This window comes from Protopterus annectens, chromosome 7.part0 (assembly GCF_019279795.1).
Source record: "Protopterus annectens isolate FY-2018-M chromosome 7.part0, PAN1.0, whole genome shotgun sequence".
Classification (NCBI taxonomy): domain Eukaryota; kingdom Metazoa; phylum Chordata; order Ceratodontiformes; family Protopteridae; genus Protopterus; species Protopterus annectens.
The window spans coordinates 194,695,956-194,712,637 of record NC_056739.1 but is presented as its reverse complement, the minus strand read 5'-3'; the positions used below and the strand labels follow the sequence as shown (position 1 = coordinate 194,712,637).

Sequence of the window (16,682 nt, the reverse complement as noted above, 5' to 3'; positions counted from 1 at the left end):
CATTCAAATCCCATGGCAAAACAGGTTGCGACACCGGTGGGCGAAGCAACCAAGCTCCCTTGAGGAAGGCCTTACACAACTTATGACTCATGAGTTAAGGCTCAAAGGCAACATGATAATTAGAAATCGCTGCCAACTGGACTTTAAGCGTGGAGACAGCAGAACCCTGTCTAAAAAGAGTTGCCAAAAAATCTGATACCGCTGACACCGGGGCTGTCAGAGGGTCAAGGTTGTGCCGCTGGGCCCAAATGGCAAACCTTTTCCATTTATTAGAATATATCTCCTTAGTGGAAGCTCTGTGGGAAGAAGACAGAATCCGGACCACCTCAGGCGAAAGGATATGCTGCCTGACTAAGGTCGGAAGTGGAGCAGCCAAGCCGCTAGCTTGAGAGTTCGCAGTAATGGATGGGCCTGACTCGACTGAAGAGTCAGGAGGTCTGGAACTGGGTCCAGAATCCAAGGACCCTCCACTGCATACTTCTGAAGGAAGGGAAACCAAATTTGGCGGGGCCAGTGTGATACGATCAAAATCATGCTGCTTCCCAAGCAGATCACCTTCTGAATCACCTTTGGCAGTAGAGGGACTGGAGGGAAGGCATAGAGCAGACCGGAGGGCCAATTGTGGACTAGAGCATCCCTGGGTGACTCCCCCTGGGGAGGAATCAGGGAGAAGAAATTGCTGCACTTCGCATTCCAGGGGCTGGTGAAAAGGTCGCAGCAGGGAAAACCCCACTTGGAGAAGATCCGAGCCGCTACCTGGTCTTTCAGGGACCACTCGTGAGGCATCAGAATAACTCTGCTTAGCCTGTCTGCTATCACATTGGACTTCCCCGGAATGTGCGTTGCCACTAGAAATCTCTGGGAAGCGATCGCCCAATTCCACACTCTCATGGCTTCTCTGCAAAGGGGATAAAACCTGGTTCCTCCCTGTTTGTTCAGGTACCATACCACCGCCATATTGTCTGAGAAGATTGCGATGATACCCTTGGGAAGAGAGCTGTGAAGTGCCTGCAATGCTAGTAGCACTGCCCTCATTTCCAGAACATTGATATGCAAGTGGGTTTCATGATCTTGCCACGTGCCTTGAACCGTCCTGCCCAGATAATGCCCCCCCACCCTATCTGGGAGGCATCCGTGGTCACTGTGGCAATAGGGGAGGGGGGCAGAAGGATCTCCCCTGGTTCAGGTTGGAGGAGAGGAGCCACCAACAAAGATCTCGCCGGCACATTTCCGTGATGAGAATCGGGTGGGACAATGGCAGTTCTTGGTATGACCACTGGGTCGACAGGAGCCATTGAAGAATTCGCATGCGAGAAACTTTTTCTATCGGCTCCGAGACAAAGCTAGGAGGCTGGCTCTGAATCGGCTCCAAAAGAATCGGATCCGAAGCAGACTCAATCAGGACCGAGACCCCCTTTGGCGCCGACGGTTCAGGAGCCGACGAAACCACCTCCGGAGCAGAAACACTCTCCTGCGGCTCTGAGACCAATGGAGCCAAGGAAGGAGACCCAGATTTAGATCCTCTATCCTGTGGCTCCGAGACCAGTGGAGCCGAGGAAGGGGACAGAGTACCTGATCTCTCATCCCGAGACTCCAAGATCAGTGGCGCTGAGGATGAAGACAAAGATTTAGCTCTTTTTGCAGGTGGCTCCGACGGACTTGTCAGAACCGAAGACTTCTTTACCTTAGATTTTGAGGTGGGAGAAGAAGACAAAGCTTCCTTGAAGGCTGGCTTGATCAAACCCTTCATGATAAGCTTATTTTTTCTCTCCTGTAGGACTCGAGAGGAGAAAGCATGGCAAACACTGCAAGATTCTTGTAAGTGTTTAGCCCCTAGACAATAAACACAGATGGCGTGGCCATCTGTCAACGACATCTTGTAACTGCATTTTGTACATTTTTTAAAGCCCGATGGCTTACATTCCTTTTCTTTGCCAGACATCCTAACACTCTAAACACACTCAACACACAAGGAGGGAAGGGAGGGAAGAGCTCTAACTTAAACGCTCGCCGACAAGTAATAGGGCAAAGGCCCTCTAACTTAAACGGGCCTAGCCCGCCAAACAGAAGGAATCACCACAACAATTCAAAAAACAAACACAGTCAATCACGGGTTACTAGACAACAAAATAGCTATTAAAATAGCTGTTTGGGTATAACAATTAAGCTAACTGCAAAATTATGACCAAAAAGGCCAAAAAAGAAGGGTACTTAGCCACAGCCAAGTCGAGACCATGTTGTTACTCTAGGAGTGGCAAACGAGATCTGGGGGTTTGGGCGTGGTGCATCCTGGGATAAGGGGTTGGCCCAGCCAATGAGAGACTTCGTGCTAGTGTATCGGCCGAGTCGGAGCTGATTCTTGGCTCCGAGCCCATCAGTCATGAATGTAGGCGAGATAGGATCGTATTACATCATATTTTTGGATGGTCATGTTATTTTATAATTGGATAGTTGTGTTGGTCATTATTACATTTTACTTTTGTTCTTTTTTAACATTTTGCATTTTAATTTTAATGAATTCCATTTGGTATTGATTTAGATAGACAGTGTGGATGCGGTGTGTATAGCATTTTTTTGCGTAAACCTACACGCTTTTAATCCCAAGGGCGTAGACAACATGCCTAAGTTTAATTATTTTACTCTCATTTTGCTTCTCTATTTTCTAAACGTAGATTTAGGTGTAGAAGCTTGTTCTAAGGATGCTTTTAATGTTTTGGTGGTGTGTGTGTGTGTGTGTGTGTGTGTGTGTGTGTGTGTGTGTGTGTGTGTGTGTGTGGGTGTGTGGGTGTGTGCGTGTGTGTGCATGTGTGCGTGTGTGTGTGTGTGTGTGTGTGTGTGTGTGCATGTGTGTGCATGTGTGTGTGTGTGTGTGTGTGTGTGTGTGTGTGTGTGTGTGTGTGTGTGTGTGTGTGTGTGTATGTAGTATGAGCATTTTTATTTTAGTTTTTAGTAAGTAGTTTATCTGTGGTAGGCTTAGGAGATTTTTGATATGAAAATGTATATATACAGGGGACCAGATAAATGTTTTTATTGTATCCCTTTTCAGAAAGAGAGTAGCTCTGTTTTTCTTTCTTCATAAAGTCTCTGCAAGGTGATTTTTTTTTATTTATTGTTTATTTATTTGTTTATTTATTTATCCATGCATTCATTCTCTAACTGCAAACATCATGACCTTTTATTTTGTAACTTTTCTTGTACAGGCCAAGCATCACCCTGCTGCTTATTCTACATGTAAGGCACTGTTCTCATACAGCTACACAGATGCAAGTGATCTGATTAGAAGTACCACTTAACGTATGGCACAGGTTACTACAAGAAGCAGTAAAAGGCTTGCTGCATTTAGTTGCCTTGTGCATGTACAGAAAAGGGGACACAAAAGATCAAGAATGCTGAGAGAAGCAGTGCAAGAGGATAACTTGTCATTTCACATCTGTACTCTATTAATTATGTCTGTTTCAATGTTTAGATGCTGTATTTTACTTTCTGAACTTACACACACTGTAATAAAATATATCTTCCTCTTTTGTAGAAGAAACACAAAGCCAACGTCTACTTGTTACCAGGCCCATTATTGCCACACCAGGGACAATACCAGACCAAAGTATAGAAAATGAAGAAAACATCATAAATGCGGCAGGAATGAGGCCTACTACATATACGTTAACAATGTTAACTACCAAAGCAGAAGATGCAAGTGTAATTCCAGGAAAACGAGAAGGTAAGTACCATTCTTCCTGATTAGCCAAAGTATTCTAAATATTGATTTACTATTTATTATATAATGAAATAAATATGAAAGTAATGAATGTATTAAACCAACCCCCCCCCCCAAAAAAAAACAGTAGAATCAACTGGAAGTGTAATGTCTCGTAGCTGAAAATATTTCAGATGACTAAGGTATAAGAAACCCGCTGTATGTTCTTTGGGTTGCAGACCTACTTGTGAACTAATTTGTTACTGGGGATGCACTGAATAATTTTGTCTACCTCAGAATGATATAACTTCAACAGATTCCAGCCTGTTTAGATAGGTACGTATTTTTTTTCAAAATGGAAATATTTCTCAAAACCAAATTATACTTGATAAAAAATCTGTAAATGTGTATTCAGCCATGAACTGAACCAATGGCAAAAGCCATAAGAGTGGTTCAGCTGCACTATTTACATTCTTAACTGTATAAGTAATTTATTTTGAAAATCAATAGTGTGGATGTACAGGGAACAGAAGACTAGCCGACATGAAAACTGAAAAGAAATTAAAAGGTTATGTAGCTAAAGGTTGCACATACAAAAGATAATGCATATTATTAGTCATTGAATATAGTATGATAAGCTAATTAGAGTGAAGGTGCAAGTTCCATTTGTAGAGTACTTATAAAACAATGTTTTGTATATTGTGTCTCTAATAGATGCACAGAAGGGCCTTCAGGAGTCATGGAGATGGTCACTTTGAGTTAGGAGAGCACTGAACTGTTAGGGAGGGTTCTGGTGTCCCAACCACCACTAGTCACCATACAATTTAAAATAATGTACTTTTAAATTCTGAGATGTTAAAAGATGGACACACTATCACTGGATCCTGAGGAAACAGAACAATAGAATAAAAGTAGGCGCTTAGAGTGTAGTCATTTATTTTGTTCATAAAATTATTTAAAAATGCTTGTTGAGATGCTCTACAGTGCATTTTGGTTGGCAATGGACTTTCAAGGACATACGTTTTATCATATAGTTTTGTCAATCCGTTCATTCTTTTTTTTCTTTTTGACCATCAAAATTTATGCTACGCAAACCTTTCAATGCATGAACCTAATAATAAGAATAACATAAATTAAAGGTTTGTGGGATCAAGCAGCAAGGGCTTTATGATACTGTAATTACTTGTATTGGTTTTAGCTAGCTGTTATTAATGACAGTCGAGTAGGTCTGTGCCTGGAACTACATAAAGAGAAACTGCTGGAGATAACATGTAACCCCATAAAGAAAGTTGTGGTGGATTATCTGCAGAATTCAGGATAGAGGAAAAGATGCATATAGAGAACATAGGCCAGTTCAGAAGCAGAGATTCAAAACCTCAGGGGCTGCATAAGGAAGCAATTCTTCCAAAAAAGGGTGACAGAGGGGAAGTAGTCTGGCAAACAGTAACATAATATACCTTAAAATGAGGTTGGCTAGCCTTAATCCTTGCACAGGTTTGAATGTCCACTTACCTGACTTTGTGTACCTAAATTCCCTCAAAGATCTCTGATTTCGTAAGCAGCGATTTCCATTTGTTCTTGCGAACAAGTAGGAAAAATATCCTTATATCAGGCATTTAAAATAGCAACAGCATTCTTCTCATTTGCTTGTAAATCAGTGAAAATATGCCAATCATTGGCAGTCTTTAAAAGACGTCCAAAGTCTGATTCTTTCACTCAGATAATCGAGAGTTGATGGCATCTAATACACTATCCGCATGAAACAAGCATGCAGATGACACCAGATTATAAAGTTTATTTCACTTAGAAATTACTTTTTTTTGTTTGGTAAACAGCCTTCCAGCATGTTTGTGTGTGATCGTCATGGTGTCTGTGTGTACGTTATGTCATTTGTGCTATCAAGTAGGGTCACTCAATAGATCAGATTCAGTATTTATTGTATGCATCAGCTTTACTTAGCCTTCATTGCCCAATAGCACCAAAGGAATGCACAGCATGACATTTGTCTGCGCTTGTGAACATGTATGTGTCAGCATCTGCAAGTATATGAAGGGGTGTGCATGCACGTTTGTATGTGTGATGTCAGTGTGGGTCGGGAGAGGCTGTATTTGGTCTGCTACAGGTTGGTATCGCATTCATCTAAGCAGTGCAAAACTGCTCAGCTGAACAACTCATAGTTATGGCAATTCCCACATAATGAGCTTGTGAATAAGTACAAATTGCTAAAGGCACAGCAGCACAACTCACCAGTGTAGTGCAAGTTGTGTTGTTGTTGTGCCCAGGGGTTTTTTTTTATCATAAATGTGGCAGGAATGAGGCCTACTACATATACGTTAACAGTGTTAACTACCAAAGCAGAAGATGCAAGTGCAATTCCAGAAAAACACGACGGTAAGTACCATTCTTCCCGATTAGCAAGATTATTGTAAATATTTATTTTCTCTTTATTATAGAGTGAAATAAATATTAAGGTAATGAAGTTATTAAACCAAAGAAAAAACATCAAAACAGCACAAGCAACTATTAACTGGAAGTGTAAGGTCTTGTAACTGAAACTATTTCAGATGACTAAAGTATAAGAAACCTAAAGCTGTATATACTTTAGGTTACAGAACTACTTGTGAAGTAATGATTTGTTACTGGGGATGCACTGAATAATTTTATCTACCTCAAAATGGCAAAACTTCAGTAGATTACATCCTGTTCAAATAGGCGCATATTTTTTTTTTTTCAAAATGGAAATATTTTTCAGAACCAAATTATACTTAATAAACAAATCTGTAAATGTGTATTCAGCCATGAACTGAACCAAAGACAAGAGCTATACAAGTAGTTCAGCTACACTATTTACATTCTTAACTGTATAAGTAATTCATTTTGTAAATCAATAGCGTGGATGTACAGGGAACAGAAAACTAGCTGGCATGAAAATTGAAAAGAAATGAAAAGGTTATGTAGCTAAAGACCGCGTATACAGAAGAAAACGTTTGCATATTAGTCATTTAAATATAGTGTGATAAGCTAATGAGAGCGGAGATACAAGTTCCATATGTACAGTAGTTGTAAAACAATGTTTTGTACATTGTGCTTCTAATAGATGCACAGAATGGCCTTCAGGAGTGCTGGAGATGGTCACTGAGTTAGGAGAGCACTGAAATGTTGGGGGGGTCTCCTGTCCCAATCACCACAAGGCACCATATACGTTTAAATAACTTACTTTTAAATTCTGAGGTGTTAAAAGATGGACACAGCATTCCACAACACCACTGGATGACAAGGAGACAGAACAGTAGGATTGAAGTAGGAGCTTAGAGTGCAGCCATTTGTTTTGTACATAACTTTATTTAAAAATGCATGTAGAACTAAAATGCTTGTTGAGATGCTCTACAGTGCAGTTTTGTTTAGTAAGGGACTTCCAAGGGCATAAGCTGTATCAAAGATTTGTCAACCTGTTCATTCTCTTTTTTTTTGACTATCAAGGTTTATACTGCACAAACCTTTCAACAGTGCCAATGTATGAACATAATAATTAGAATAACATAAATTAAAGGTTTGTGGGATCAAGCCCCAAGGGTTTTATGCTACTGTAATTACTTGTATTGGCTTTAGCTAGCTGTTATTAATGGCAGTGGAGTAGGTCTGTGCCTGGAACTACATGAACAGAAACTGCTGGAGATAACATGTAACCCCATAAAGAAAGTTGTGGTGGATTATCTACAAAATTCAGGACAGAGGAAAAGATGCAGACGGAGAACATAGGCCAATTTGGAAACAGAGATTCAAAATCTCAGGGCCAACATAAAGAAGCAATTCCTCCAAAAAAAGGGTGACAGGGGGTAGTATTGTGGCAAGCAGTAACATAATATACCTTAAAATGTGGTCATCTAGCTTAATCCTTGCACAGGTTTGAATGTCCATTTACCTGACTTTGTGTATGACCTCAAAGATCTCTGGTCTAGTAAGCAGTGACTTATTTTTGTTCTTGCGAACAAGTAGAAATAAAATGCCCCAGTATCAGGTATTTAAAATAGCAGCAGCGTTCTTCTCATTATTTGCTTGTAAATCAATGAAAATATGCCTATCACTGACAGTCTTTAAAAGACGTTCAAAGTCTGATTCGTTCACTCAGATAATCGAGAGTTGTTGACATCTACTACATTATCAGCATGAAAGAAGAATGCAGCTGACACCAGATTATAAAGTTTGTTTCACTTAGAAATTAAATACTTTTTTTTTTGGTAAACAGTATGTTTGCATGCGATTGTCAGGGTGTCTGTGTGTACGTTATGGCATTTGTGCTATAAAGTAGGGTGGCTCAGTAGAGCAAATTCAAGATCTGTTGTATGCAACAATTTTACTTAGCCTTCGTTGTCCAATAGCATCAAAGGAATTCACAGCATGACATTTGTCTGCGCTTGTGAACATGTGTGTGTCAGCATCTGCAGGTATATGAAGGGGTGTGCATGTATGTCTGTATGTGTGATGTCAGTGTGGGTTGGGAGAGGCTGTATTTGGTCTGCTACAGGTTGGAATCGCATTCATCTAAGCAGTGCAAAACTGCTCAACTGAACAATTTGTAGTCCCACTTAATGAGCTTGTGAATAAGTATGAATTGCTAAAGGCACAGCAGCACAACTCACCAGTGTAGTGCAAGTTGTGTTGTTGTGCAGTTTTCTGGTAATCCCAGCCAGCATCTTGTGTGAGCTATGATTTATCACTTATGGGGCCAGCCGTAGTATAATGCAAGAAACAATTAAATCTGACATGGTAACTAATTCTACTTCTTTCTTTGTAGGTTCAGGAGCTTCTGATACAGAAGAGCCACTGAAAATTAAAACTGATAAACAGACAACAATAGCTATAATTTCACGCCTTGGGATCTCTCTTGTTTTTGCGGGCATTGTGACATACTTACTCTTTAAAAGGAGGAGAGGTAAGCTGAATTCCCTTGTTTTGTCCTACAAAACACAGGTGCGTGTGTGTGTGTGTGTGTGTGTGTGTGTGTGTGTGTGTGTGTGTGTGTGTGTGTGTGTGTTCATGTTTGTTTGTTGGTTTGTTTAAAAAAATACTGTTTTAAGGCAGCTATACTTTTCTAAAATGTGTAAATGACAAAAAATCAATGGATAAAAATGTAAAGAAGGCAGAATGTTGAAAACTAAACGCAGTGTGTTCCACAGTACTGAATGTCAGTAAGCAATGTGTTCCACAGTACCACAGATTAGCAAGCAGAATGTCCTACAGTACCGCAGATTAAAAAGCAGAATGTTCTACAGTGCCATACATCAGCAGACAGAGTGTTCCATAGTACTGCAGATCAGCAAGGAGCATGTTTCTCAGTATTGCAGATCAGCATATGTTCCATAGCACCAAAGATCTCCAGTCAGTATGCTCCACAGTACCAAAAGCCAGTAGTCAGTGCTGCAAGGTCAGCAAACATTATATTCTATAGTATCACACCATTTGATTTAAGGTCAACAGTCAGCCTATTCCATGATACTTGTGGTCAGCAGGCAGTACGCTGCACTGAACTGAAGGTCAGCAAGCAGTATGTTCCACAAATCAACACACATTGTATTCCACTGTGCTACATGTCAACAGTCAGTGTGTTCCACTGAAATGGAGGTCAGCAAACATCATGTTCTACAGTATCACAAGTCAGCAGTATGTATGTTCCATTATACCGGATGTTAGAAAGCTACGTGTTCCACAGTACCTCAGGCCAGCTGGCCATATGCTCCATATTTTTGCAGCTCAGCAGGGAATACATTTAGCAGAACTGCAGGTCAGCAGGCAGTCTGTTCTGTAGTACTGCAGGTTAGCATGCTGTGTGTCCCATAGTACCACACTTCAGCACTGTGTGTTTCACATTAGCACAGGCCAGCCAGCCAGCCATGTGTTCCATAGTACCACAGATTAGCAGGCAGTGTGTTCCATGGTACTGCAAGTTAGTAGGAAGGGTGTCATACAAGACCAAAGGCCAGCAGTGTGTGTTCCATAGTACCATGGGTCACCACAGTGTGTGTTCCATGGTGTCTCAGGTTAACAGACAATGTGTCCTGCAGTACAGCATGTCAGCAATGTGTGTTTCAAAGGCAACAGTGCAGCAGGTCGTGTGTTCTACTGTACCTGTAGGTCCCACAGTACCAGAGATCAGCATAATACTCATATGCCTCATCTAAAAGCCTTATTACATAACGTCACACTTGTCAGTCTCACTTCAAGCAGCAGTCTGTTAGAAAATCTCAGCTGCCCAACAACAGAGTACCAAATAAAGAGAGCTAAGATCTGCCTGCATGGTTCACAGTACAGCACCTTGTGTACTACACACACCGACAGCAGTCTGGGTTTGTAGTTTAGGTCAGTTCACAGAAAGTAAATGGATGAGGTTGGCATCCACAGTTTGTATCTGCAGAAGCATTCGTTGTTATTCTGTTGTTGTGGGTCTGCTCAAAGGATGGTGCTAAAATGGGATACTGCTGCAGCTGTACACTTATTATGTACAAGTCACTGGTGCCAACCTTATGATTCTTACTCACATTGAATGCGCTACAGCACATGTATCATACCGCACCTCCATCAGCAGCCATTAATGAAGACACATCTACCACTGTATATGTGATGTAATGCTGAGTACTACTACCCCCCAAGACATATGACTACATGTTAGCTGTGCAGTCCTGTCCTGTGATGTCTGCATGTTCTTGTATTAGTGCTGTGGAATTCTACCATGAACATGAAAATGTCTGATAATCCATTATAGTCTGTCGGTATAATTGTGCAACATGAGACTAAATGCATCACTATATAGAACTGATCACAGAGGTTACCTCTCCTCTGAGACAAACTTCCATTTCAGGTGAAGCAGAGCCCCTCGCTGACCCTATTTAAGGATAATTTGGATGATTAGAGGGGGAAATCATAAATTCACCCAGGGAGTTTCACTGGTGCCCCTCTCGCACAGGGGCAATAGTTGTTGACCTAGTTCCGCATAATACTGATATTCTTGGGAACAGGGGTTGTACTTGACTAGGCTTGTAAGGGCCTTACAACCATTAGCCTAATAACCTCCTATGTCAGCAAGGGCATTTAGACAGAGCATGTGCTCTTTGTCAATGATTCAATGATTCATGGAGCAGTGCATTCTCTATTGTACTGCAAATTCTGTGCACAGGTGTGACTTGCCTTCACTATCCTCATTTCATTTCCTCTGTAGTCTTCTTTCCCCCCGAAACATGCTGCATATTCCTACACATCACATCATTACATCACCTTAAGGCATGGCCAATAGGATGAGACATTTCAGCTTCTTATATGCCCAGTGTATGAAGCTAGTATCTTACAGTTGCCACCTCTCTTTTCCCTCACTGTCCCCTGCCACACATCCCAAATGCTCATGAACAAATTTGTGTTTTATTTTCCACCACTAAGTCCGGCAGTGCATTCCATGCATCCACCTTACATTTGCAGTAGTTACCCCTCCATCCCACCTGAATCCTTGTTCACTCGCAGTCTTCTTTTATGATCATATGTACCTACATCATATCTCCCCACTCATACTGTCTTCCAGTGGCAATAAAACAAACTTCTCCCAGTTATTCTACACATTTCTTCATGTTCCCTTTGTCAACCTCATTGTCTTCTTCTGAACCCTTTCAAACATCACCATTTCCTTAGCTCTATGCATTCTCTATAAATGTATGCATTACTCTAACTGCAGCCTCACAAAGCTCCTACAGAGTGGTATAATAACCTCCATCTTTGGTGTCCTGTTGCTCTTACATGCATTCTTCCATTCTACTGCATTATATCTGTAGTCTCTGTGGACTGATGAAAGGGGGTGGGATTCACATACTTGCTCAAAAAGTGGTTAACAAATGCTACATGACCCTCAAATGACTAAGATTAAATTAGTCAAAGTGGGATGCAAAGCATCATACTAGTAAAGGTGACTAGTTTCTGTGACTAGTTTATCTGGTTTGTATTACATTCTTTCCCTGGCATGTATTGTAATTGGGTGGGCTTCCACCGTTTCACTGTAGTCAGGACCAACAAATGTGTTGTATGCATCTCTTTCTACTTGTGCCATACTCATTTTCACAACCTTGTTACATATGTAAAACTGCCTTTTCACGGGTAAGAAATGTATATCAGATTTTGTACTACACTGTCTCACTTTCCGTGGTAGTGATGCATGCAGCAAGTAATACAATCCTTGGCTGTGGACTACTGTCAATACTTCCAAATACTGCAGAAACATGCTAGAAGTGTACAAAATGCACACGATTGTACTGCAGAAACACGCTAGAAGTGTACAAAATGCACACGATTGTACTGCAGAAACACGCTAGAAGTGTACAAAATGCACACGATTGTACTGCAGAAACACGCTAGAAGTGTACAAAATGCACACGATCTCTTTAATATCCAGGAAGAGTTTTGAACATGGTGTAGAATCCTGCCTGTTATGTTCAAGTTATTAGAATGCTGTTAGAAAGCAGATTTACGGGATTATGTCATCATTCTGCTGGAAATACACTGCACGCTAAGGTGAATTTATAAGAGTATAGTAATACAGTAATTTAAGATATACAGGAATTAGTTAATGAAAAAAAAAAACAACACATCTTTCTATCATTAAAATGCTATTAGCTTTTTTTCTGATAACAACTTTTCACCTGGAATTGCAGATTGCATTTGGTCTGAGCTATGATGATGAAGTAAGTGTGTGTCGGTGATGAGGCAAGACAGAATGTATAATGGCAGAATATTGTTTGTAGAGCATTAGCCATGGAAAGCCATGATTTGTAGCAGTATGTTTACCACTGTTTAATTTCATTTACTCGCAGGTCACAGGTTAAAGAAGAAAGCTAGTGACCTGACTGTTACTTCTGTATTTCCAGAGAAAGACGCGCACTTTGAACTGGATGACGTGAGCAATATGAGCTGCCCTGAAGACGATGAACGTTCTAAGATGATCTAACACATTCAGTGTTTCCCTGGAAACATGAACAAGAACCATGAAGAGGAATGGAATTTCCTGAACAAGGACAGCTTGGTCAAGGCACATTTGTGATGTCACATCTTCAATATGACTGCAGTACTAACCAGTGGAACATCAACAAAGCTTTCAAGTTGGCTAGGCCTTGATCTCTAAATATTTGTTTGCATGGTTTAATGGGCCTGTTCATTTGCATGACTTCACTATTGCTATTCTTGAAGGACTGCCTTATTTTCTACCACTGGTGCAAAGATTGCCTCTCAGTCAAAAGCATTTACCTGGTGTGATAGCTGTACCCAACATTCTGAATGGAAACTCACAATATTCAGATCATATTAGGACAGATGTCCTTCTGATACCAAGCACTGCATTTTTACCCTCATTCCTAAATCAGCTTCCACTCTTTGCACTTCGAAAGCAGAAACAGGTTTCTGCAAAGAAGAATTCTATTTGTACTGTAGGTTCATAGGTGAATACTAACCTAACTGCACTGAAGTGCCATTTTAAGTCTAGGCAACAGCCAAGGTCAGAATCAAACCCTGTACCTTGTGTCTACAAGGTGAAGACCTTAACCATTATGTCAAAAAATGATTTAATCGTATTTTTTTGCATGTCTTTTCAGACTATGGTTCAAAGGTAAGCAATCTTGTGAATATGCAGCTTCAACTGTTGAACATTTTATCAAAAATATAAAAAAACACTTTGTAAAAGCTGGAAAAAAATGAAAAGCTTCATTACCTGTGCCCCAGTACCATCTTACAGCTTGATATGTGCTGTAACTTATAGTAATCGCATTATTAGACAAATGCATTACCATGAGTACATATTTCAGTTTGAGTTTTCCTCAAATTCACTGCAGTCTAAAGTTATATCTGGTTACTTTCTTTAAACAAACATTACAATGTATAGATGTCAGGCGTTGTTTCAGGTACTTCATCTTTAAAAGATTATCACAGATACGGCATCACATGTGCCTGTCTTCCTGAAAAAACAAATGTTTAAGACAATTAATAATCTGGTGCCCTCTCCCTCCCACAATGCATTCAGCAGAACATTTTAATTCCAAAGCCCCATAAATGTTTAAAACAAACTGCCAACAAATTTTATAAGGGCACACTGAAAATGGTCACTGGTAAAAAGTGTTGCTGTATGTTTCTGTATGGTTTCTAAGCATGGTGATCGAATTCACGTGCCACTGAGCATGCTCAACATCTACCTAGTCATTTACATTACTCACACATTTTAAGTAAATATTTGGGATTAACCATTAATAGCAGGGAAACTCAGCCACAGAGAACTCTTTCTCTCTCTCTCTCTTGTCTTTCTTTCGGCTTTTCCCGGTTAGGGGTCGCCGCAGCGGAACTCCGGTCCGCTAATAATTGGCAGTGGATTTTTATGGTGTTGAGATGCCAGCCTGATGCCCAACCTTCAAAGAAGGCACACACATTGATGCTCACACCTACCTGCATGTCTTTAGCATCATTTGACCACAGGGAGGACATGCAGACTCCACACAGAAGGTGCTCCAGCCGAGAATCAAATGGGAGAACCTCTTGCTGTAAGGTGACAATGCTAACCGCTGCACCACTGTGACCCTAAACTCAGCCACAGAGAACAAAATGTTGCAATCACTGCCTCATCCATGAAAATGGGAACGTTTTCAACTCTTCTCACACCTATAGTTATTTTATTTATAATTATTACTTTTTGTCCTTAAAATATTGATATATAGCAATTAGGGACAAAGTCATGGGGTTAGTTTTGCATTTTTATAGGATCAGCGTTATTGAATACTTTTTTATTGGGTCTGTGTCATATAATCGAAAGTTCAAATTCCATTCCCCTGTTTTAGACATTTGCTTAAGTGAACGTTCACTCTTGGATCGAAGAATGGAGATTTGCCGAGTTGAACCATTGATTATATGAAATAGACCCTTTTTTGTTGGGTTATACATTATCTATATTCCACTGTATCTGTGGGTCCCACAGTACCAGAAATTAATATTTCTGTTGTTGAGGAAAATTATCTAAACCTATATACATGTTTTATAATTATAAGATGTATAATTAATCAAGATAATGCAATTGCATTCCTTGCTGTGAATGTCTGGGATATATAAAGGGTAATGGTTTTAATTTCCAGACGTTTTCAAGATTCCATGGTCAACATTTTATTTGTCCATAAACAATAAAATCCTCGGTGTAAAGAAAACTAGCAAGAATTCTAACAATACATATTAGGAAAAAGCGTTCTGCCAAGTAAATAGTGCGTTAGCAAATGCCTTGTGTTTGCCATTTGTCATATGATTCATATTCATTCATATTGTAGAACTTTGCTGGATCATACCCATAAAATAATTTAAAAGAATTGTTAACGCTGCAGATGGATGATGGCAGTAGTCTGGGACAGAAATGCAGCTGTTCAAAATAGAAAGATTCCACTAATATTCTCGTGGTGTGGTTGTGTTAGTAGAAAGAACTCCATCCGAAAGCCACAGCATATTAGCAGACATTACCAGTTGTTTCAAGACATACCTAGAGGATAAGGCGTTTAAGTTTAAGTTCATATGAAGTCATAGTTCTTTTATATGTGGCATACCCGATATAAAGGCGCATTATGATAACATAGCAAAGAACCTGTTGAAGGCGGTGATACCCCCAAGAACCATAGCAAAATGGGCACTACAACAACCATTTATGTGAAACCGGTGTTAATTTGGTAAATAATTTTGTGTGTGCAAGGAAGTTCAGTTAAGTTGGAAGAACATTGCAAAGTTATGAAACACACATTTTTTTATGAAAATTCCTAAAACAGTCAGTTAAATTATATGCAATGTATAAAACCAAATTTAAGTACTGTAGCATTTCAAAGGACAGTAACAACACAAAAATCTACTAATCCACAGCCTAATATGCAAAGCCGCTGAAAGCCACAGAAACAGCAACCTCCGGTCACTGTTTCCATTTTAGTTTGATCGTCAAGGGGGCAGGTCAGCCATACTAAATCTGTGAATAATGTACTTTTTGCAAAGGTCACCAATGCAATATAGAAAGCAAAATGGCAATACATTGCATTACCTTGGACTAGTTAAAGCTTTTTGACACACAATCCCCCACTCAGGCATTGTAGAATAGCTAAACTAGGAATAAACTATGGTTACCTACTGGATTTCTGCTCACATGGCTCACAGATGAGATGCACCAAATTGATGGGTGTTACTCCAGACAGAGGCCGGTGTCCCAAGGGCTCTTCCGGTGCTGGGGCCTCCTGTTTGATTCACTTTTCTGAAGCAAAGCCACAAAAGGGTTCTGAATGATTTCAGCCAGCCACATCAGGTTAGGAGTGAGTCACCAACTTCTAAATTACACAGCCATCCCATTGACTCAAGTTTGTCCCAAAACAACTGGTGCTGTTAACTGTATATGGACCAAAATGAATGCCAGTAAATGCATTATTGTATCCTTGGAAGTCATTTACCAGAGAACTATGATGCAATAAGACCTTAAGAACAGACTTGTTTGAAGTTTTCGAACTTATCGGGATGTGACCTAAATTTTTGACCACAGTATGTCTACTTATGTAAGAAAGTGCTTCTCATATTAAACAGCTTAAAGAAATGGTTATGTCCAGATCTAGGGACATCACTGCCTCCCTACCAGTGCGCACCCTTAGGCTAGTCATTGAGCATAATGCCTCTTTTGGCCTGTAGCTGTCCAGACACACATGCAACTGAATGCCCACAGTGAAGCCTTACTAAAGGATAGGCTAAAAATGTGTCCTGACAGATCTAAAGTCTACATATTTGCTTTTCCACTGATTGCCCCATAGTTTTCAACCCTCTACTTCCAAAATATAGAACATAATGTGACAATATGGAGCAAGAGGTATCACTTTACTAACAGCTTCATCTAGATGCTCATAGCTTATGGCGAGAAAACAGTTACTTTTGTGGTTTTAACAGTTTTCCTGTTTAACATGGATTCAGTATT

General features: G+C 40.2%; 1 protein-coding gene across 1 annotated transcript in view; it reads left to right on the top strand.

Annotated features, from left to right (window-relative positions):
• Positions 1 to 13,675, top strand: part of LOC122806348 — a gene marked incomplete in the record, with an annotated part of 125,947 nt that extends 112,272 nt beyond the window's left edge. Inside the window, 3 exon segments of the mRNA XM_044076686.1 lie at positions 3,530 to 3,718; positions 8,490 to 8,627; positions 12,541 to 13,675. Coding sequence (XP_043932621.1) covers positions 3,530 to 3,718; positions 8,490 to 8,627; positions 12,541 to 12,674 — 461 coding nt within the window.
• Between the last annotated feature and the right edge of the window lie 3,007 nt (positions 13,676 to 16,682).